This window comes from Crinia signifera, chromosome 4 (assembly GCF_055691185.1).
Source record: "Crinia signifera chromosome 4, ASM5569118v1, whole genome shotgun sequence".
Lineage (NCBI taxonomy): Eukaryota > Metazoa > Chordata > Amphibia > Anura > Myobatrachidae > Crinia > Crinia signifera.
Genome location: NC_139220.1, coordinates 301,372,801 through 301,395,467, shown reverse-complemented (window position 1 = coordinate 301,395,467; position 22,667 = coordinate 301,372,801). Strand labels below are relative to the sequence as shown.

Sequence of the window (22,667 nt, the reverse complement as noted above, 5' to 3'; positions counted from 1 at the left end):
CTGAGTAGAAGTCCTATGTAAAGGGACACGGGTTAACCCCTTTTACACCGCCGCTGACCCGGTCCACGAGGGAAGAACCTGAGTTTTTGTGGAGGTGTAAAAAGGGTGTAAGTGTCTCTTCCTGGTAACAGTGAGGGTTTCCTGTGCACCCTCCTTCCACACTAGTGCCTGCGATGGCTGTGAGCTGCCTGAATGAGACAACAGATTTCCTTGTCTGAATAAAACAAAGTCATCAATGTACTCCGACCAATGACCAATCAGTACATGCAGTGTATCAGTAAAGCAATGGGGGAGGGAATCGGGAAGCCGACACACACACACACATTATTTTTTCTTTTAGCACAACTCCAGTAAGTCATCAATGGGACAGGAATAGATTCAGGGTGAAGGTACGTTTAGTTTAGAGGACAATATTCTACACGGATATTCGGAACACAAGCATTCTTACAAAACAGAATTTGAAAAATAAAAGTCATGCCCCACGCAGGAAAACAAAACAAAAAAAAGATATATAAAATAAAAGGCGTTATCTATATTCCTCTGCATCACGGACACAGACTGGTTGTGGCCAGAGGTCTCCTCAGTCGCCAGCAATGCATTACAGGACCCAATCAGAAAGTCTCTTCTTTCCCCCATAAAGCATAAGAAGTTCAATAAGGGTTTAGCAATGTATAATCCACAGTGTAGGAACAGGGGCAGCAAGAGGAGCCTGCAACAGGAGGGAAGGTGGGGCAAGAAAAACGCTCTAGTTTGGAAAGCCCAAGCCATCCCCAGAGCACTGTGCAGCACGAGTCTGTGATTCTTGGCGTTATTTCACTAGCGGTCGGGTTTTGTCGTCATCGCTGCACTGGTGCGCTTTGTATTTCTTCACCTCGGCCATGTATTGTGCCCAAGCACCTCCTTTGCGCGACAGGACCTGGGAGAGGAGCAGAGAATGGAGAGTTACATTATGTAGCTGGAACACCCCAACACAGATCGCGCAGTGCCAAGAGACGCGCTACATCTGACCACACATGAGGTGCAGGATCTGTAAATCGTTAATGTGGCAGTTATGTGTAGTTGATGTAACACAATATGGCAGATTTGTTGTACGGTTTTTTAAAGACATCTGGCGGTATAGGGAAGGACAAGGGGGGGGTTAATGTCCACCAATTGGGAACTGGTCACCACAGACTTTGAAAGCAGTTAAACATTGATAGGACATACATTGCATGCCAGGGGTGTAAACACTTTACAGATATATATTTGTTTACATTGATCAAGTTATACCTTGCATTTGTAAAACCCAGAATCATGTGCTCTACGGTTGGGCTCATAAGCTGTTATGCCACCACCCTGGATCGGACAGTATGTGGAATCAGCCATTATGACTCAATACCAGATGACACCAGTGATCACCGTAAACATTTCCTTATGTAAAACATATCCAGGACTACGATGTACAATAAAGCTTTACTCTTTGCTGTGAGTGACAGCATGCAGATGGGAACAGCAGGAACTGAAGTATATGGTAACAGGGAGGCACCACCACAGACAAGGGAGACCACAGACATAGAACAGTCATTTCTCACCTCCTCATCTTCCGACTTTGGCTTCTTGGCTACCATGCCGGTCTTCAGGGCCAGCTTTGCCCCTCCTCTACGCTTGCCCACCTGGGGGTGGAAGGGACAGAAGACTGCAACCGTTATACGAGCCCTTGCAGCCTCTCTGTGTCCCTCTATATGACAGAATATAAGGGAGGCCTGAGTTAGACAGGCACATATACTCCCCCCACCAGCAGTGCAACAGAAACCAGACAACTGTACTGTACCCTCCCTCCCATAGATCCCAGCTAGGGTCAGAAGGGTGTGCTCTTTTTTTAAAAAAGCTCTCGCTTTATCTATCCATCTATATTTATATATACACACACAGTGTATATAGTTGCAGGACCACACAAATACATAGATACCCACTTGTAACAAATTGTGTACAAAGTTTTTTATAATAAAAAGAAAAAAGTAAATCAAAAGGCTGAGCTTGTTGTAGGTTTAACACCAAAGCTGCCCTATAGGAGCCATTTATTTGTTTTGGGTGCCCATTACTTATGCCCAAATGCACCACAATTGAGTTCCCCACGTAGAACACAGGGGGAAGGCAATTGTTTTTGCACCAGCACTTAAACAGGGAGACAGTCACACCCACCAACACCAGTGAATAAAATGGGTGCACATAACTTTTAGCACTGATGAAGAATGAATATGACTGGTAAAAGCTGGGCTTCCACTCATTTCTGCTAGCCACTCAGGAGGAAGGGAGCAGTAATGAATGGCTGTCAGGTGCCCAAACGACAGTTTAATCCACCCCCCTGAATTGTGTCCCCTTACATGGGATCCTACAGACAGACAATATGCTAGCACCACCATACCCAAATAACTTTATAGCTATCTACAATTTCATGTTAAGAGAAGGTTTATACCTAGATAATGCAATGCTGGCCTCTGACCCTGCCTGACTTCATGTTACTTGCTCACTGTATCCCATGTAGTTTACAGTAATGACACACAATAGAATGATCATTGGAAGTAATCCAGGCTCCTGTCTGGAGGAAGTGCACCCAGAAGAGAGTACACCACATACACATCACATGATGCAATAAACCCGTTTCTAGACAAATATCACATTACAGAACCTGGTGCACAATGTACTTAGGTGCAACATCATCTCCCTACATACTCCCTCCTGCACTCTCCAGTCAGCCAATGACTGTTGCCTCTCCACTACCCTGGTCACTGCATCCCATGTGGGAACCCAAGATTTTGCACAAGCTTCCCCCTTCATTGGAACACGTTCCCTCGTCCTATTAGATTCTCCCTGTCCCTAATTTTTCCATTTGAAAACTAAATCATTACAAAAAGCATTTCCTAATGCCTAGATCCCAATCATTTGATCCATGATTTGCTTTTACCCCAGATGAAGTCGTTCTGATGAAACGCGTCGGGTATCTTTTTAAATAAAAGATTATTCTTTACAACGGACTGTGCGTCTCATTATGAAAACACACCCGGGCTGGACACATGAAGAATGATATGAATTTCTAGTGTTGGGGGGGGGTTATGATGATTCATTGATCTGGCGTACTCCAATAATATTGTTGTTGTGAAAAATACCAGACAGCTACACCTCCCCTCACACAGCGGCTATAATGTATATACGTGTACACAGCACAACATGTGAGAATGCAGTGCTTCCAATATAGAAACATTAGTATACTATTAGTACAACCACAAATCCTGCAACGAGAGGTAAGAAATAAACCAAACCATGAACCACCGTACATTTCACAATAGCCCCTCCCTCACTCCCTTATGGGGCTTACACACTGGGATTTTTAGCCATTTTCTAAGCAATCTGACTACATCTTTGTGTGTAGGGGCCAGCGGTAGCAGTGCACGGCTCCAAGCAGAGTTATCGCTGGTAGAAAGAACAATCAGCAGGAACCATAAATCTCGTCAGCGGCAGTGTTCTCTCAGTAAAGAACACTGGCGCTGACAGCTCGCTCAGATCCCAGCGCTGTGTGTGTGCTGAACATAGCTCAGCACAGTCGCTATGTGTGTAGGCCCCATAAGACATGCCCTGCTAATAATCTTTCCTCACCCATGCAAAGTGCCACACACAAGCACTCATGACCGGCCCTGAAGTACTATTACACAAATGTCTACTGGGATCCTCAGTAGGATGAAAGCAGGAATCCGGGACAAGTGCAGGCTCCACAAAACACAAACTGATCAGCTCCCAGGCTCTTCAGACAGACGCTACAATACAAACAAGTGCATCAACCCCATAGGAGGGAGGCACTGCTCCTCTCTGACTGGATATAAGTGGACTGATCTGTGCAAATAGACTACAAAGACTAGAAAAGGAAAATAAAGAATTTATCGGCATGGCGGTTTGTTTCTTAGTTTTACCTGTACTCGTCTGACTGGGAACCAAGGAAAATATCTGGAGGTCAAATATGGGGAGACAAAGAGATGTGCAGACATTGCCCATAGAAACCAATCCACTTCTACCCATCACTTTTAGCATGGGTGTAATGACAGAGGCAAGTTGATTGACTGAAGTGGACAACTTCTCCACGCATCACAGAAGGAGGCTGCGAGAATTAGTCTCCCCTGTGCCCAAGGGTTCCGAATGACTTATCGACCGTCGGGATCCTGCCGGTCAGAATACCGACGCCGAAATCCTGATGGTTCAACTGCACGGCAGTCAGGATCCCAACCAATAGGGACTATTCTCCCTTGTGGGGTCCACGAGGGAGAATAGCGTGTACCGTCGGCCGGGATCCTGACCGTCGGACAGTCATACCTCGCCCGTACCCAAAAAGCACCTGATCAGAGCAACAATCCAACTGCTCTGTAGGAAACCCATTAGTCAAGTTGTCTGATGAAACCACTGATTTCGCAACAGAAGTAAATGTAGAGTGAACAAGCACTTCCACCCCACCCCCCCAAATAAAATGCCATCCGAGACTGTAGATATGACCATGACAATAAGTTTGGATGTGTGAAACACAGAAGACAGGGGCACAATAACACCGCAAGCAGCTTCTATTGGCGAGAACACACAGGATCCGCCATGTGACCAGCTACCATAGCTTACACCAGTGGTTCCCAAACTTTTTCGGCCCAAGGCACCCTTTGGGTCTCCGTGACTTTTTCAAGGCACCCTTAAGCCAAAATAATTACCGAACTGTCATCTTTTTAAAGTCTGTTATAATAGCGCTAAAGGTGTTCCCAAAAACGAATCCTTAATGTGACAGTCACAGAGTAATGGATTAATGTCACCAAAGTATGTCCCCTGTAGGGATTCCGGAATTACAATCCTCCAATGATTATACTCTCCCGAGGTAGATCAACATATGAAGGAAACAAAAGTGGTGGAATAGTGCATAACGTTTTAAAACAGGGTAAATTTTAATAACAAGTTTGCACTTACAATTGAGCAGATAAAACAAAGCATGTAACAGTTGCGCTCGAGGCACACTGTGTCACAGGAACAGTCCAGGGTTCAGTCAAATCCCAAGCAGTCTCCGGATACTGAGATGGGTCAGAGCCGTGGGTCCCGTTAATGCCGTCGGAGCGGTGATGTTTACAAGGTAAGACACGCCAAATGCATTTCGGACCGCCAGGTCCTTCTTCAGCAGACGCTGCTGAAGAAGGACCTGGCGGTCCGAAATGCATTTGGCGTGTCTTACCTTGTAAACATCACCGCTCCGACGGCATTAACGGGACCCACGGCTCTGACCCATCTCAGTATCCGGAGACTGCTTGGGATTTGACTGAACCCTGGACTGTTCCTGTGACACAGTGTGCCTCGAGCGCAACTGTTACATGCTTTGTTTTATCTGCTCAATTGTAAGTGCAAACTTGTTATTAAAATTTACCCTGTTTTAAAACGTTATGCACTATTCCACCACTTTTGTTTCCTTCATATGTTGATCTACCTCGGGAGAGTATAATCATTGGAGGATTGTAATTCCGGAATCCCTACAGGGGACATACTTTGGTGACATTAATCCATTACTCTGTGACTGTCACATTAAGGATTCGTTTTTGGGAACACCTTTAGCGCTATTATAACAGTTTTTCCACCTCTTCACTTGTACTCCATGCCTAGGTGTTGTTGAATGACACCTATAAACTGTTATTAAGCTGCTTTTGGATTTTCTGTTGTGCGCACTGAATCACCCAGTACACTTTCTTGCTAATTATCTTTTTAAAGTCATTGGGTCAGAACAATGCTATCAGAAGACAGCGCCACTGATACCAGATACCACACATTGGTATGCCGGAAAGGTGAGTATACACATGAATTGCTACTTACCAAATGTGTACATTGCATCGAACTGTTGCGATGTATAGAGTAAAGTAGTCATTTATTTTACGTAGCGTACATGAATACTCCCCTATGTCTTTTATCAGAGCAACACTGGTCAAATGCATCTACATACATTTGGTCAAGTAGATCAATCTAAAAAGGTTCCTGTGCACCCCCCCTGCTTACCAGTGTGTCCTCTCTTCCCTATAGCATCACATAATACCCCTCAGACCTGTGACTTGGCAATTAGCCAGCATAATTTTGCCCGGCACATTCTGACCCCCCTTTCGCACCGAGCAGCAAATTACCTAGTTGAATAACAAGGGTATTTCTTCAGTGTGAAAGGGTCAACCCGGGTCATTGTTGTGACCTATGATTTTATGACCCGGGTTGACCCCTTCACACTGAAGAAATACCCGTGTTAAAGGGCCCACACAAAAGCGATGCTGAAGCGTTCTGGGCGATGCTAGATGGCTCAGAACGCTTGTGTATGATCGCTCAGCACAGCGCAATACGTCATTGCTGTGTGCTGGGCGATCTGGCAGGGCCAGTGTTCTCACCGGAGAGCATGGTAGATATTAATCGTCAAGTGATAGTGAGGCGCGGGGCCGTGCATCGCTATTACTGTGGCCCCTACACACATGTTGTAGGGGCATTTTTTTAAGCAATCTAGTGAGATCGCTTACAAAATGTCTGTATATTCAGCAAAGTACCGGGTTGAAATTTTTAACATGGTAATTTTCTGCTCGGTGTGGAAGGGGCATAAGTCACTGACAGCGTACGATGTATCACATGCTATCTCAAGCTGCCCATACACGGAGCCGTTCTGTATTTTGAGATGCGCAGGAGCGCGCATCTCATGGTACGGTACAAAAACTATGTGCTGCGCATACTTTTTGTACTAGCTTCTCATCTCATCACATTGCATGATGCGATTTAGCCCAAAACGGATCAGTTTAACTGTATGGGCAGCTTCAGTCATGGCTTCGGGATCCAATAGATACTTGTGGCAGCCATGACAATCTCCGTCTCCGATCTGACGCACATGGGATCGCAGATCAGAGGAAAACCACATGCGATCTGACACTAATCATCCGATTTCTCGCCCCGATGCGTCGGAACCGGATGAAAAAAAGAGTTCAGATTGCGCCAGCGGATGGGAACCTTATGCTGTGTACACACTTGTACAATCCGCATGAGATCCAGATGAGATTACAATTTAGACTATCAGCATATAATTTAGACTATCTGCATACAATTTAGACTATATAGTGCAGATCTGCACTATATAGACAGGGCAGCCAAGACTTTCTGCTGAGATTTGGGAGCACGCATCTTGATTGCTTGTGATAAAACCCATACAATCTGCATGAGATCCAGATGAGAAGTCAAAATCTCATCTGGATCTCATGCAGATTGTACAAGTGTGTACACACCATTACACACACACACACACACACACACACACACACACACACACACACACACACACACACACACACTATAGAGCAGTGGTTCCCCAGGCAGCCCTGTGGTGGTCTCTTACAAAGCTGACGGGCTTCCTCCGCTCGGGCTCCGGCTTCTTGTCCTCCTCCTCGGCCTGGGCCTCCTCTTTGCTGCCGGACTCCATCTTCTTTTTAAAGAGCTCCATGAAACTGCCGTCGTTGGCAAAGATGTTGACCCCCCCAGAGGAGGAGGAGGCGGCGGCGGCAGCAGCAGCGGCGACGACGGGGGGCTGCGGGTTGTACATCACCACCGGCGTACTGTATAAGAACGGGGGCGGCGGGGAGGAGTCCAGACACACAGCCTGGTGGAAGGCCGGGGAGACTCCAAGCAACGGGGGCCGTGGTGCCAAGTGGAGCGGGGGCCTGGATATCCGAAGGAGCGGAGGCCGGGACGTCTGCGGTGGTGGTGGGGCCGGGGGGTCGGCAGGGGGAGGGGGCGGCAGCTGGGCCGGAGGGGGCGGGGGCGGCAGGGGCGGTAGCGGGGCCTCTACTTCCTCCTCCGCCGGCGGCGGCGGCTCTTCCGGTAAGGCGGCTTCTTCCCCCTCATCATCCCCCTCCTCTTCCTCCTCCGGGGCGTCCGTTACCGGCAGCTCTGGGACTTCTGCGGCCTCCTCACTCTCCCCCGCCTCGTCACTGTCCTCCTCCGAGCCGGGCCGCGGCCTCTCTTCCGTCATCGTTAGGCGAGCAGCGGGCCCCGTCCCCTCACAAGTAGGCAGCGACCGGACCCGCCGCCGGGGCAAGGAAATGGCGGGAAAACCGGCGGTGCGGTGGTAAAATGGCGGATGCTATTGCCTCCGCGGTGAAGTCGGTAGGGGAGGAGTCATTAGGGTGTCTGGCAACGCAGCAGCCAACAGTGGAACGCTAGCGGTGTGACGCCAGCCAATCGCGGCGAGGAAATGACGAACAAGACGCTCAACCAATGGGAGAAGGAAATAGCCGAAACACGGTGCTGATTGACACGAAGGCCGGCCAATCAGCAAATCGAGGATGTGCCGATGTGATTACGTTTTGTTGTCATGCGTTTGACAGTGATAGGCATCCAGATTAGCCAATCAGAAGTCAGCATGCTAAGGCAGTGAGCCAATCACGAAGGCAATTTGGATAGCGTCACTTGGCACTGATTGGCATCTCAATCAGCCTATTGCACAAACGAGCGCCGCCACCGTGATTGGCGAGTGGAGAGGCGGGGGCTCAGCACCCTGTCTGATTGGGTCGGTCCTAGCGATGAGAAGGTTGGCTGTTCGGAATCACGTGACACAGCGGAAAGATGGCAGCGCCGGTGGATGATGAGTTTGAGGATGCCCCAGATGTGGAGCCCCTGGAACCCACTCTCAGCAACGTGATAGAGCAGCGGTCTCTCAGGTGGATCTTCGTGGGAGGGAAGGGAGGAGTAGGCAAGACTACCTGCAGGTGAGTTACAGGGGGAGGAGGGCAGATGTCATCTGGGAGGAGGCGGGATGTACCAACTGCGCACTTGTGCGGGGGTGAAGAGGAGGATGTGGGTGCAGCCATCTCTCTGTATGGGGTGTTTCTAGGTAGTTACCCAGCCTCTCCCGCTCTGGTGGAACTACAAGTCCAGTATTTCCTCCCATAGTCTTTCTAGTCTTTCTGGATTTTGAGGTCATGGCCTATATATGTATTATTTATGTAATAATATCAGCAATAAGACCCTGCGGTGCCCTTTTGGTCAGCTTCCCCCTGCGGTGCCCCACATGCCATCTTCCCCCTTGTTTTGCCTTTATTTCCTGTGCTGTGCCTCACTTCCCGGTGCGGTCCCCCTCATGCTTTACTTCCCTGTGCATTGGCCAGAGTGGGGCTGTAATCTTAGATGCATGATGTAATAGGGGCAAGGTAATGACCCAAAACCATCACTGAGGCACATTGCAGCCATTGCCCCTTATTCATCTTGCACCGCCAAAGTGTTGAGAAATTTTATAATAGATTTATATTTATTTAAAAAAAAAATGTATTTGGATTTGTAACTGAAGCAACAACAGGGAATGAGCCAAACTTTCCCATTGACTTAATTATTGAGATGTCCCCACTCCGATCCCCTGGATTTCTCCTGCATTCACCATGGGGGTAAATTTACTGCCGTTTCTAAAAGTGGAGATGTTGCCCATAGCAAGCGATCAGAATCTGATTGGTTAAATAAAATAAAAGCTACAAGAATATAATCCCTGCGCATTAAAGAGAGGCCTGACGGGTCTGAACACAAAGAGATGTCCAAAACCCTCCAGCAAACGTTACACCCCAAAACAATAGCACGCAGAGTAAACCTGGCGCTTTTCCTGACCAAATTCTTTCGTGTTCTGTATGACCACAGTTGTTTCCTCCCTCTCATGGACAAATGGAGCATGTGAATTAGAGAGAGGATATCATAATGCAATACAGCTTTTTTTATACACACTAAAAATAATGACAACAATAAATCACACATAAAAACAAATCATGGCATAGGGGTTGTCCAGCATGGTGGAATAATTACCAAGAGGTATTCGAACTGTAGCCAAATCATTCCAGATGCACATAAAGGCAAATGAAGAGTACAGGACACTCTGCCACCTTCCAAATAGACGCTACTAGTTGTATGCTCACCACACCACTACGCTGCCCGTAGCCTTCTCCAACGCATTTCAAACCCGCTGGGGTCTTTTTCAAGGTACAATAAGTCAGTGTGATCTCTCCTTTCCAAACCGGGACTATATCCTCCCCTCCGGCCAATAGGAATCTGTCTTGCGTAGCGGGGTCCTATACATTATTAATCTACACATTCTTTGACCCTCTGCCATGCCCTGCATATCCACTGGATGGAGTTTGCGGTCTTGAGAAAGGTCTGCACACAAGTTAGCATTACACTCATGTAGGGTACACACCAGAACGACAAGGGCCCAATCCCATCAATCTAGATCCAATCCCGACCGACTGGATGTAGATTGGGCCCTTTTTTGCCTGTTCTGGTCCGATCTCGATCCGATGCGCGGCCCTGTGGGTCGGTCGGTCGTTATTCAGATCCTACCTGCAGCAGGTAGGATCTGAATAATGACCATACACCTGGGTGTGGGTCGCGATCGGATCACTCATGGTGCACATCGCCAGTGGGTCATGCGCTCCGCGTGATTGTGAGCGGGTCGGACGAATCATGAGCGGGGTCATCCTGGTGTGTACCGGGCATCACTCCGGGGGATGGTTGCCCTGATGTTTGACAGTTGTACTGCTTGATCCTATCGGATGATGATTGATATTTGGATTCAATAATGCAATAAAAAGCTGCTGAAAACCTACAACATATATAAAAGATTACAATACAAGTACCCTTTAGGAACCATAACAGTAAATGCAATGTCCAGTTTTTCAACTACAGTAAAGCCCCGTACATACGCAGCCCTGCAGTGGTCATGGCAGTGTCCCATTTTCATCAGCGGCCATCACTGGTCGCTGATGAGAACGGGACACTCAGCAATTTGGTTGCTGAGCGACTAATCGCTCCGTCTGTATGGGGCTTAACATTCAAGACCTTTTTATAATAAACAGAATCCGAGTGTTATTGGAGGATCATTGAGAAATACAGTATAAGTATTTCATACAATAAGGTATTACAAAAGCACTTATAAATATTTTCTTTTATGGTGAGTGGTAGGACTTCTGTGCTACGAAAACTTTTTTGGTACGCTTCTCTTTTTGGAGCATTGCCTCTAACCAGCACATATGAAAAATAAAGTAAAGCTTCACTAAAAGCAATTTACGGGCATCCCAAGCAATTCTGTTATCAGAGGATAATAAACCAAATATCGCCCAACGTGGCCTAAAAGGGGCATAAGTAACAAAGTGATCTATCGTAAAGCACCAAACTTGTCTCCAAAATCCTTTACTAATAGGACAAGACCAAAAAAACAATGAAACAAGTCTGCTGGGGCCTGGATACATTTGGGGCAATTAGGACTGTCTAAATTCCAATAGTGGAATATCTTAAATTAAACAATTTACAGGATCCAAAAGAGCATGGTTTTACTGCAGGGAGATCATGCCAAACAAATCTTACTGACTTTTTTTGACTCTGTGACCAAAATAATAGATGAAGGGGGGGCTGTAGATGTGGCATATCTAGACTTTAGTAAGGCATTTGACACTGTCCCACATCGCAGACTGCTAAATAAACTTGAAAGTGTGGGATTGGATTATAAAACAATTAAATGGATAAGAACCTGGTTGCAGGATAGGAAACAGACAGTTGTAGTAAATGAAGTGCATTCTATGGAGGGACATGTTACCAGTGGAGTACCCCAGGGATCTGTACTGTTAGTGACATTGCAAATGGTATTGTAGGGATAGTATGCGTTTTTGCAGATGACGCAAAGATATGCAACAGAGTAGACACACCAGGAGGGGTAAATCAAATGACTTCTGATCTAAGTAATTTTGAGAATTGGTCAAGAGCATGGAAACTACAGTTTAATGCAAAATTATGCACTTGGGACTCTAAAACCCAAAGGATCAATATAGTATCAAGGGTACTAAAATGGAAACTACTGAGGAGGAAAGAGATCTAGGAGTCACTATTTCAGGTGACTTAAAGGCAGGAAAGCAATGTAGCAAAGCAATGAGGAAGGCTGGTCAGATGCTTGGTTGCATAGGGAGAGGAATCAGTAGCAGAAAAAATGACGTAATAATGCCACTTTATAGGTCATTGGTACGGACTTATCTGGAATACTGTGTCCAGTTCTGGAGACCATATCTTCAGAAGGATATAAATACATTAGAGACTGTACAAAGAAGGGCAACTAAAATGGTGCATGGCCTACATCACAAAACTTACCTGGAAAGACTAAAAGATCTTAATATGTATAGTTTGGAGCAGAGAAGGGAAAGGGGGGGACATGATAGAAATCTTCAAATATATCAACGGTTTTAACATAGTACAGGGGGGGGAATTTTCTTCAAAGGCAAAGAAGTAATAGAACACGAGGACATGCACTGAAACTGGAGGGAGGTAGGTTCAGGGGAAATGTTAGAAAGAATTACTTCACAGAAAGGGTAGTGGATAAGTGGAATAGCCTCCCATCAGAGGTGGTAGAGGCTAAGACAGTAGAACAATGTAAACATGCTTGGGATAGGCATATAAATATCTTTACAAAGAAATAAGGATCAAATATGGTTGAGATTACCTGTAGGATAAAAAAGGGGCAGACTAGATGGGCCAAATGGTTCTTATCTGCCGTCACATTCTATGTTTCTATGAAATCCCCTATAGGGGAGATATAGGGGAGATATAAGATCTATGAGAGAGATTAAGGTACATTTCCATATATGTTGCCATATTAAAAGCTGTGATGGAATATTCCAACATTTTAAGAAGGACTTCAGTGGTTAGGGAGGGAAAATGTTCAAGCCATCGCACTACATCTGTTTGCAAGGAGGAATGTTCCACAGAGGCCCTAAGAAATGTATAAAGTGAGGAACTTGTATCCTTAGATGAGGGAGGCCCTTTCTGTATTCGTTTTTTTTCCAGAGAGAGTAGCTCAAGACTTTCCTGTTTACTGAAGCCTTTCTGTAATTTAGTTTATGAAAAGCTTTTCTTTACTTCATTGTTCCTGTACTGTATTACATTCATTCTATCTGTTAAGTGCCTTGAGTCAGATTGGAGAAAGAGCGCTGTATAAATACAATTATTATTATTATTATAATTAGAGAGCTGACTTCAGTTCAGATACTGTATGTTTGAGGCAGCTATTAGCCTAGATTGGAAGGTAGTGACTTGAGCCTGGTGTCTGTGTCCCCCGTAGTTGCAGTCTGGCTGTGCAGTTGTCTCGGATACGGGAGAGCGTGCTGATCATCTCCACGGATCCCGCTCACAACATCTCTGACGCCTTTGACCAGAAGTTCTCCAAGGTCCCCACCAAAGTTCGCGGTTATGATAACCTCTTTGCAATGGTGAGCTGACTCCATACATTGTAAGCTGGGCACATGCACCACTCTCTCCGACATATATATTCCAGCTTCATGTAGAGCAAGTATTCATGAACTGGACGTTATCGGGTAATTTATTCTGTGTTCATGCTGAGACTGGGTACTTTCGTTACGTGCCATACCCGCAGTGTGGGTGACTAACACCCGTGTCTCCTGTGCAGGAGATAGATCCCAGCCTTGGGGTGGCGGAGCTGCCAGATGAGATATTTGAGGAGGACAACATGCTGAGTATGGGTAAGAAGATGATGCAGGAAGCCATGAGTGCGTTCCCTGGGATAGATGAGGCCATGAGCTACGCGGAGGTGATGAGGTGAGCCCCGGTCTGTTCTGTCTGTCCCTGTATGTGGAGTCCAATGCAAGCCTCCCTGAGGTGTGTATTCCCAGTCTCTCAGATGCTGCTGTATGCCAGGGGGACAGGGAGAAGAAGCAGCACCTGGAGCTGACGCTGTCCAAGCGCTGCCTCCTCCATAGTGTGAACAAGCACCAGGTCACTCAACCTGGGTTACCTGTTCACACTGCACAGCATTCTGGGTCTGACCAGTGATTAACCCTTCTTTTAACCCAGGTCGGAATGCCAGGGTCGCTGGACCCAGGAAATTGAAAAAGACACTTTCACATCGCACAGAGACCCGGGTTGAACAGGCAAAACCTGGGATCGACCCAGGTTATTTTTGTGATGTGAAAGGGGGTATCCGATGAGGATTGATCCAATCCATATAATATGCGCGCAAAATCACATGAACTTGCTGCTGCTATATATAAAACGGATATAGTTTATTCTATTGTAGCCACCTTTTTATAGCGCCTTCATTCTGATCTGTCCCGTTTGTGTGTGTGTGTGTGTGTTGGGAGGGGCATAGCCCTATTAAAATAGAAATATGAAACCCCAAATTGCTGCTGGAACTGGGTCTGTCCTGCTTTCTCCTAGTCTTACTTACTCCTTCCTATATCTTTGTGTCAAGTCGGTAGCTCTGGTTGACATGACAAATCCAGAATGGGTGCGGAACCAGTGGTGGGATCTCGTCATCAGCAGATGTTCTATGACCGTTACACCCATAAGACCTTTTTCCGCGCGTTGGGGAGCGTGTCTGTCCGTTACACTGTTAGTTTTGAGTGAGATACTGTTACTGCCAGCTGGGCGGTCTGTAATGGGTATTGGCCTGTACAGCAAAGCTGTGTATGCAGTGGTCCATGCACCGTGCAAAGAGCTTTAATGTTTTATAACCTGTGGAAACTAATTAGATATTGGCTTTCAGCTGTGTAATGACGTTACTTTAAAGAAAGGCAATATCTGATTGGCTGCCGAATGAATCTTTGCATCATGTTAATGAATAAGCCCTTCCACTTACTTCAGGGGCCGGGCTAATAGGGTTTTGCAGATAGCAGGTGAGTATAATGATGAAAGTGGAGAGGTTACCGGTGGCATAGGAGAGGGAAGCTTTCTACATGGCAGGATGTTGGACATCAGGGGGAAGTGTATGAATTGTCTGTGCTTGCTTCCCTCAGGCTGGTGAAGGGGATGAATTTCTCGGTGGTGGTCTTTGATACGGCCCCTACAGGACACACGCTTCGGCTCCTCAACTTCCCAACCATTGTAGAGCGAGGCCTGGGAAGACTGATGCAAATCAAGAACCAGATCAGCCCCTTTATATCTCAGGTGGGGATTTTCCTTGTCCTACGGCTGCCGGTCATCCTAGTAGCTTCGGGGACGCTCAGTCCTAATACACCGCCTTCCACTTTCTATCCTCCAGATGTGCAATATGCTGGGGCTGGGGGACATGAATGCTGACCAGCTCGCTTCCAAGTTAGAGGAGACTCTCCCCGTCATCCGATCAGTCAGCGAACAGTTCAAAGACCCGGTGAGAGACTTATCGCTGTAGCATACGCAGGACTGGTGGACTGTTGTGCGTTACAATAAGCCGCCATCCATGGAAGTCGCTATGTCCTGTGGGTTTAAAAAATACCTATTTAATTGAACGTAAAATCTAAACTCGAGGTATATGTTTATATGTTCTGTTAGAGGTTATGTGTGTGTGTGGGCTCTGAGTGGCTCCTGTCCTGTTTGCCATCAGGGTTACCTATATCCAGTCTTTAGGGTTATTGTACACAGCACTTGCCTATCCTGAAGTCAGCCAATGCGAGTCCTCTGTTCACTGCTGGGTGGGGTGAAAATCTATTTGCTCCACCCTATTTTACCCTTCCCACATGAGGGGTGGAGCCAGCAGTCGGGTAAAGGCTATAATACAATTCTAATAAGCATTTAGTTCATAGAGCCAAAGTTGATGATGATAGTAGGTATCGCTAATACTACTACTGCTATGAACATTTTGTGGTACCAGCATACTCTGCAGTGTTTAGGACAGAGTCACCCGTAAACACCCCCCCCCCCCCCCATACATCTGCGGGCGTATTCTCCAGATACCTTGACACTCTGGCACTCCCGATCAGTGGCCAGCAATGATGTACGATATATATTCATCGGGGATCTTGAACCGGGATTGGGATCTTTAAATATGTTTAGTATCCGCGATTCCTTGACATGACTGTCGGGGGATCGGGGACTTGGCGCAATACATCTCAGAAACTGTAAATAAATGTATGGGGGGGGCATTAGAGATAATGTTGCAGACTGAACACTGAATAATAATAGTATAATAGCGATAATAATGTTATTTATATAGCACTTTTTATTCCAATGGGTAAATTTTATTAAGATGAGAGTTCTGTAGAAAATTGATGTTGCCCGTGGCAACCAATCCGATTGTATTTATTATCTTTTTAAAAGGTGCTAAATAAATAAGTAGAAGCTGATTGGTTGCTATGGGCAACATCCCATCTTCAATAGCACTCCCATCTTGGTAAATTTTACCTCAAAGTGCTTTGTATTTGCATTGAAGAACACCACTACTTTAGAGAAAAAAATTGCATAAACAGGAAAGTCTTGAGTTCATTTTTGAAGGATTCTTGAGGTGGAGGCCACTGACACTGTGAGGGGAAGCGAGCTCCATAGAGTCGGAGCCAATCTGAAAGTTCGACCACCCCCCCCAGATGAATCCGGTCCTTCATCTACAGATCGCAGTAATGGGGTGGTGCAGTAAGGGATCGGAAGCTGATTCGGGGACTGCTTAGATCCCATTTTAGTAAATGTTATATGTCTAGAACAAGGTTGGTTGATAGCCTGGCAGCTGCATGTTGTACCAGCTGTAATTGGTGCTATCCTTTGGCTGGGAGACCCAGCTAGAGGGCAGTAGTCTTGGTGTGATGATACAAATGACTGTTAGGTAGATCTCCTTCTGCCTGGTTACGGTGCCCTTCCCCCATCAGATGACCTCACCCCCCATTTGTATTGTGCAGTTCAGGAACCGCTGACCATTCGGTTTTGCTCTCCGCCAACAGGAGCAGACGACGTTCATCTGCGTCTGCATCGCTGAGTTTCTGTCGCTGTACGAGACTGAGCGCTTGATCCAGGAGTTGGCCAAGTGTAAGATAGACACCCACAACATCATTGTCAACCAGCTGGTGTTCCCTGAACCCGAGAAACCGTGCAGGATGTGTGAGGCTAGGCACAAGATCCAGTCCAAGTACCTGGACCAGGTAAGCGGGGGGGGGGGGGGGAGGAGGGAAGAGAGAAGAGAGAGGGACGGTAGGGTGGAGGGGATAGAGGTGGGGGGACTTGTCAGAGAAGGGAAGACAGACAAGAAGTGGTGTTTAGGCAGGAGGAGATGGTGAGCAGCAGCAGAGAAACGTGGGGCAAGGACAAGGCGCGGTAATAGGCGCTGGCAGGATGCAGAGGCTTCTGGGAAAATAGGGGACTAGCCACAACGCTTGTTGGGGTGATTGGTCTCCATGTATGACTGCCATGCAGCCCACCCCTAGGTGCAGCAAATTATAGGTCTGTTGTGCTCTCCCTGAAGACCAGTGAACGATATGATATGCAGTACCTTCCTTCTACCACTAGGTGGCATACATCATTCCAAACAGGTGAGTGTAACTAACTGACGTATACAATTCCCATTCTCTTAGATGGAGGATCTCTATGAAGATTTCCACATTGTGAAGCTTCCTCTTCTCCCACATGAAGTACGGGGTGCAGAAAATGTCAACACCTTCTCCAACCTCCTCCTGGAACCATACAGCCCCCCCATCGAGAAGTGAGGTGTCAGGGGCTAGGCGTTTACCTTACTGTTTCATAAGCACTACAGAGTCCAGCAAGGCAGACTCCACCTCTCCAGCTGACAGACCAGGTTTTTCCCTCCCAAAACTTCCTGCCAAACCCCCCCCCCCCCCCCCCCACCCTTTTATTTTTGGGAGGGGCCTATTTATTTTTGGATTTTTCGGGAACAAGTCACTTAGTCCATTTCACTGCGATCTCCGTGCTTTCTCTGTCTGCCCTGTCTCCCTCCCTTGTTATTTGTCTCATATGTTCACTGACTCATGAGAATGATGCAGCATATATCAGTAAAGAGCATGACCACCACAGGAACTGTAACTACAGTGTACGCCGTATACAGTCCTCCTCCCTCCCACACTCTGTAGTGCTCTTGGGACTGGAGCGACTATTAAATTCTGTTTATAAAAAAAACCCTGAACTGTTGTGTGATCATTATCTGTGTGTTATACAGGGGGGTGTGTTATACAGGGGGGGGGCGTGATCACTGTGTGTTATACAGGGGGGGGGGGCGTGATCATTACATCTGTGTGTTATACAGGGGGGGCGTTGTCAATATCTGTGTGTTATACAGGGGGGCGTGGTCACTATCTGTGTGTTATACAGGGGGGCGTGTTCACTATGTGTTATACGGGGGGCGTGATCACTATCTGTGTGTTATACAGGGGGGGGGGTGATCATTATCTGTGTGTTATACGGGGGGGCGTGATCACTATCTGTGTGTTATACAGGGGGGGGGGTGATCACTATCTGTGTTATACAGGGGGGGGGGGGGGGCGTGATCACTGTGTGTTATACCGGGGGGGGGCCTGATCACTGTGTGTTATACAGGGGGGGGGGGGGCGTGATCGTTATCTGTGTGTTATACGGGGGGCGTGATCATTATCTGTGTGTTATACGGGGGGCGTGATCATTATATGTGTGTTATACGGGGGGGGGGCGTGATCATTATCTGTATGTTATACAGGGGGGCGTGATCATTATCTGTGTGTTATACAGGGGGGCGTGATCATTATCTGTGTGTTATACAGGGGGGGGCGTGATCACTGTGTGTTATACAGGGGGTGTGATCATTACCTGTGTGTTATACAGGGGGCGTGATCATTACCTGTGTGTTATACAGGGGGGGGGTGATCATTACCTGTGTGTTATACAGGGGGGGCGTGATCACTATCTGTGTGTTATACAGGGGGGGGTGATCATTACCTGTGTGTTATACGGGGGCGTGATCACTATCTGTGTGTTATACAGGGGGCGTGATCATTATCTGTGTGTTATACGGGGGGCGTGATCATTATCTGTGTGTTATACGGGGGGCGTGATCATTATCTGTGTGTTATACGGGGGGCGTGATCATTTTCTGTGTGTTCTACAGGGGGGGGCGTGATCACTGTGTGTTATACAGGGGGTGTGATCATTACCTGTGTGTTATACAGGGGGTGTGATCATTACCTGTGTGTTATACAGGGGGTGTGATCATTACCTGTGTGTTATACAGGGGGTGTGATCATTACCTGTGTGTTATACAGGGGGTGTGATCATTACCTGTGTGTTATACAGGGGGGTTGATCATTACCTGTGTGTTATACAGGGGGGGCGTGATCACTATCTGTGTGTTATACAGGGGGGGGCGTGATCACTATCTGTGTGTTATACAGGGGGGGCATGATCACTATCTGTGTGTTATACAGGGGGGGGGTGATCATTACCTGTGTGTTATACAGGGGGGGCGTGATCACTATCTGTGTGTTATACAGGGGGGGCGTGATCACTATCTGTGTGTTATACAGGGGGGTGTGTTATACAGGGGGGGATCTGTTCACTGTGTGTTATACAGGGGGGTGTGATCATTACCTGTGTGTTATACAGGGGGGGCTGATCATTATCTGTGTGTTATACAAGGGGGGCTGATCATTATCTGTGTGTTCTACAGGGGGGGGGCGTGATCACTGTGTGTTATACAGGGGGTGTGATCATTACCTGTGTGTTATACAGGGGGGTGATCATTACCTGTGTGTTATACAGGGGGGGTGATCATTACCTGTGTGTTATACAGGGGGGGCGTGATCACTATCTGTGTGTTATACAGGGGGGGGGGTGATCATTACCTGTGTGTTATACAGGGGGGTGATCATTACCGTTGTGTTATACAGGGGGGTGATCATTACCTGTGTGTTATACAGGGGGGGTGATCATTACCTGTGTGTTATACAGGGGGGGCGTGATCACTATCTGTGTGTTATACAGGGGGGGGTGTGATCATTACCTGTGTGTTATACAGGGGGGGGCGTGATCACTATCTGTGTGTTATACATGGGGGGGGTGATCACTATCTGTGTGTTATACAGGGGGGGGATCTGTTCACTGTGTGTTATACAAGGGGGTGTGATCATTGCCTGTGTGTTATACAGGGGGGCGTGATCACTATCTGTGTGTTATACAGGGGGGTGTGATCGTTACTTGTGTGTTATACAGGGGGGGCATGGTCACTATCTGTGTGTGTTTATACAGGGGGGCCTGATCACTATCAGTGTATATATACTCAGTATCATTATACAGCGCAGTGTGATCACTATCAGTGTATACTCTGTATCATTATACAGCGCAGTGTGATCACTATCAGTGTACAGATACTCAGTATCATTATACAGCGCAGTGTGATCACTATCAGTGTATATATACTCAGTACCATTATACAGCGCAGTGTGATCACTATCAGTGTATATATACTCAGTACCATTATACAGCGCAGTGTGATCACTATCAGTGTATATATACTCAGTATCATTATACAGAGCAGTGATCACTATCAGTGTATAGATACTCAGTACCATTATACAGCGCAGTGTGATCACTATCAGTGTATATATACTCAGTATCATTATACAGCGCAGTGTGATCACTATCAGTGTATATATACTCAGTACCATTATACAGCGCAGTGTGATCACTATCAGTGTATATATACTCAGTGTCATTATACAGAGCAGTGTGATCACTATCAGTGTATATACTCAGTATCATTATACAGCACAGCGTGATCACTATCAGTGTATAGATACTCAGTATCATTATACAGTGCAGTGTGATCACTATCAGTGTATAGATACTCAGTACCATTATACAGAGCAGTGTGATCACTATCAGTGTATATATTCAGTACCATTATACAGCGCATTGTGATCACTGTGTTATACGGGGGGGCGTGATCATTATCTGTGTGTTATACGGGGGGCGTGATCATTATCTGTGTGTTATACGGGGGGGGCGTGATCATTATCTGTGTGTTATACGGGGGGCGTGATCATTATCTGTGTGTTATACGGGGGGCGTGATCATTATCTGTGTGTTATACGGGGGGCGTGATCATTATCTGTGTGTTATACGGGGGGCGTGATCATTATCTGTATGTTATACAGGGGGGGGCGTGATCACTGTGTGTTATACAGGGGGTGTGATCATTACCTGTGTGTTATACAGGGGGTGTGATCATTACCTGTGTGTTATACAGGGGGTGTGATCATTACCTGTGTGTTATACAGGGGGGGGGGGTGATCATTACCTGTGTGTTATACGGGGGGCGTGATCACTATCTGTGTGTTATACAGGGGGCGTGATCATTATCTGTGTGTTATACGGGGGGCGTGATCATTATCTGTGTGTTATACGGGGGGCGTGATCATTATCTGTGTGTTATACGGGGGGCGTGATCATTATCTGTGTGTTATACGGGGGGCGTGATCATTATCTGTGTGTTATACGGGGGGCGTGATCATTTTCTGTGTGTTATACAGGGGGGGCGTGATCACTATCTGTGTGTTATACAGGGGGGGGTGTGATCATTACCTGTGTGTTATACAGGGGGGTGATCATTACCTGTGTGTTATACAGGGGGGGGCGTGATCACTATCTGTGTGTTATACAGGGGGGCGTGATCACTATCTGTGTGTTATACAGGGGGGTGTGATCACTATCTGTGTGTTATACAGGGGGGGGGGATCTGTTCACTGTGTGTTATACAAGGGGGTGTGATCATTGCCTGTGTGTTATACAGGGGGGCGTGATCACTATCTGTGTGTTATACAGGGGGGTGTGATCGTTACTTGTGTGTTATACAGGGGGGGCATGGTCACTATCTGTGTGTGTTATACAGGGGGGCCTGATCACTATCAGTGTATATATACTCTGTATCATTATACAGCGCAGTGTGATCACTATCAGTGTATACTCTGTATCATTATACAGCGCAGTGTGATCACTATCAGTGTACAGATACTCAGTATCATTATACAGCGCAGTGTGATCACTATCAGTGTATATATACTCAGTACCATTATACAGCGCAGTGTGATCACTATCAGTGTATATATACTCAGTACCATTATACAGCGCAGTGTGATCACTATCAGTGTATATATACTCAGTACCATTATACAGCGCAGTGTGATCACTATCAGTGTATATATACTCAGTATCATTATACAGAGCAGTGATCACTATCAGTGTATAGATACTCAGTACCATTATACAGCGCAGTGTGATCACTATCAGTGTATATATACTCAGTATCATTATACAGCGCAGTGTGATCACTATCAGTGTATATATACTCAGTACCATTATACAGCGCAGTGTGATCACTATCAGTGTATACTCAGTGTCATTATACAGAGCAGTGTGATCACTATCAGTGTATATACTCAGTATCATTATACAGCACAGCGTGATCACTATCAGTGTATAGATACTCAGTATCATTATACAGTGCAGTGTGATCACTATCAGTGTATAGATACTCAGTACCATTATACAGAGCAGTGTGATCACTATCAGTGTATATATTCAGTACCATTATACAGCGCATTGTGATCACTGTTATACGGGGGGGCGTGATCATTATCTGTGTGTTATACGGGGGGGCGTGATCATTATCTGTGTGTTATACGGGGGGGCGTGATCATTATCTGTGTGTTATACGGGGGGGCGTGATCATTATCTGTGTGTTATACGGGGGGCGTGATCATTACCTGTGTGTTATACGGGGGGCGTGATCATTATCTGTGTGTTATACGGGGGGCGTGATCATTATCTGTGTGTTATACGGGGGGCGTGATCATTATCTGTGTGTTATACGGGGGGCGTGATCATTTTCTGTGTGTTCTACAGGGGGGGGC

General features: G+C 46.6%; 2 protein-coding genes across 3 annotated transcripts; one reads left to right on the top strand and one right to left on the bottom strand.

The window, feature by feature from the left end:
* Nucleotides 1–377: 377 nt before the first annotated feature.
* Nucleotides 378–8,253, bottom strand: TRIR (telomerase RNA component interacting RNase). 2 transcript variants are annotated; one of them, XM_083185268.1, is made up of 3 exons: nucleotides 7,400–8,234; nucleotides 1,572–1,652; nucleotides 378–916 (listed from the first exon to the last, which is right to left on the bottom strand). In XM_083185268.1, the coding sequence occupies exons 1-3, from the start codon at nucleotides 8,030–8,032 to the stop codon at nucleotides 809–811; spliced, it is 822 nt and encodes a 273-aa protein (XP_083041394.1). In that variant the 5' UTR covers nucleotides 8,033–8,234; the 3' UTR covers nucleotides 378–808. The 2 variants fall into 2 exon arrangements, with proteins under 2 accessions (XP_083041394.1, XP_083041395.1); XM_083185269.1 differs by lacking the exon at nucleotides 378–916 and having other exon boundaries at nucleotides 1,578–1,717; nucleotides 7,400–8,253.
* On the top strand, nucleotides 7,852–17,598 carry GET3 (guided entry of tail-anchored proteins factor 3, ATPase). Its single transcript, XM_083185267.1, has 7 exons — nucleotides 7,852–8,768; nucleotides 13,142–13,289; nucleotides 13,487–13,635; nucleotides 14,832–14,982; nucleotides 15,077–15,184; nucleotides 16,722–16,919; nucleotides 17,349–17,598. The coding sequence occupies exons 1-7, from the start codon at nucleotides 8,626–8,628 to the stop codon at nucleotides 17,478–17,480; spliced, it is 1,029 nt and encodes a 342-aa protein (XP_083041393.1). The 5' UTR covers nucleotides 7,852–8,625; the 3' UTR covers nucleotides 17,481–17,598.
* Nucleotides 17,599–22,667: the final 5,069 nt, after the last annotated feature.

What these genes read in the sequence shown, in the direction of transcription:
- TRIR (XM_083185268.1), bottom strand. Translation starts at nt 8,032, where the DNA reads ATGACGGAAGAGAGGCCGCGGCCCGGCTCGGAGGAGGACAGTGACGAG. An exon ending in GGAGGAAGCCCGTCAGCTTT is followed by an intron (nt 1,653 to 7,399) that starts GTAAGAGACCAC and finishes TTCCACCCCCAG; the next exon opens with GTGGGCAAGCGTAGAGGAGG. An exon ending in CAAAGTCGGAAGATGAGGAG is followed by an intron (nt 917 to 1,571) that starts GTGAGAAATGAC and finishes CTCCTCTCCCAG; the next exon opens with GTCCTGTCGCGCAAAGGAGG.
- GET3 (XM_083185267.1), top strand. Translation starts at nt 8,626, where the DNA reads ATGGCAGCGCCGGTGGATGATGAGTTTGAGGATGCCCCAGATGTGGAG. An exon ending in GTAGGCAAGACTACCTGCAG is followed by an intron (nt 8,769 to 13,141) that starts GTGAGTTACAGG and finishes TGTCCCCCGTAG; the next exon opens with TTGCAGTCTGGCTGTGCAGT. An exon ending in AGTCCAAGTACCTGGACCAG is followed by an intron (nt 16,920 to 17,348) that starts GTAAGCGGGGGG and finishes CCATTCTCTTAG; the next exon opens with ATGGAGGATCTCTATGAAGA.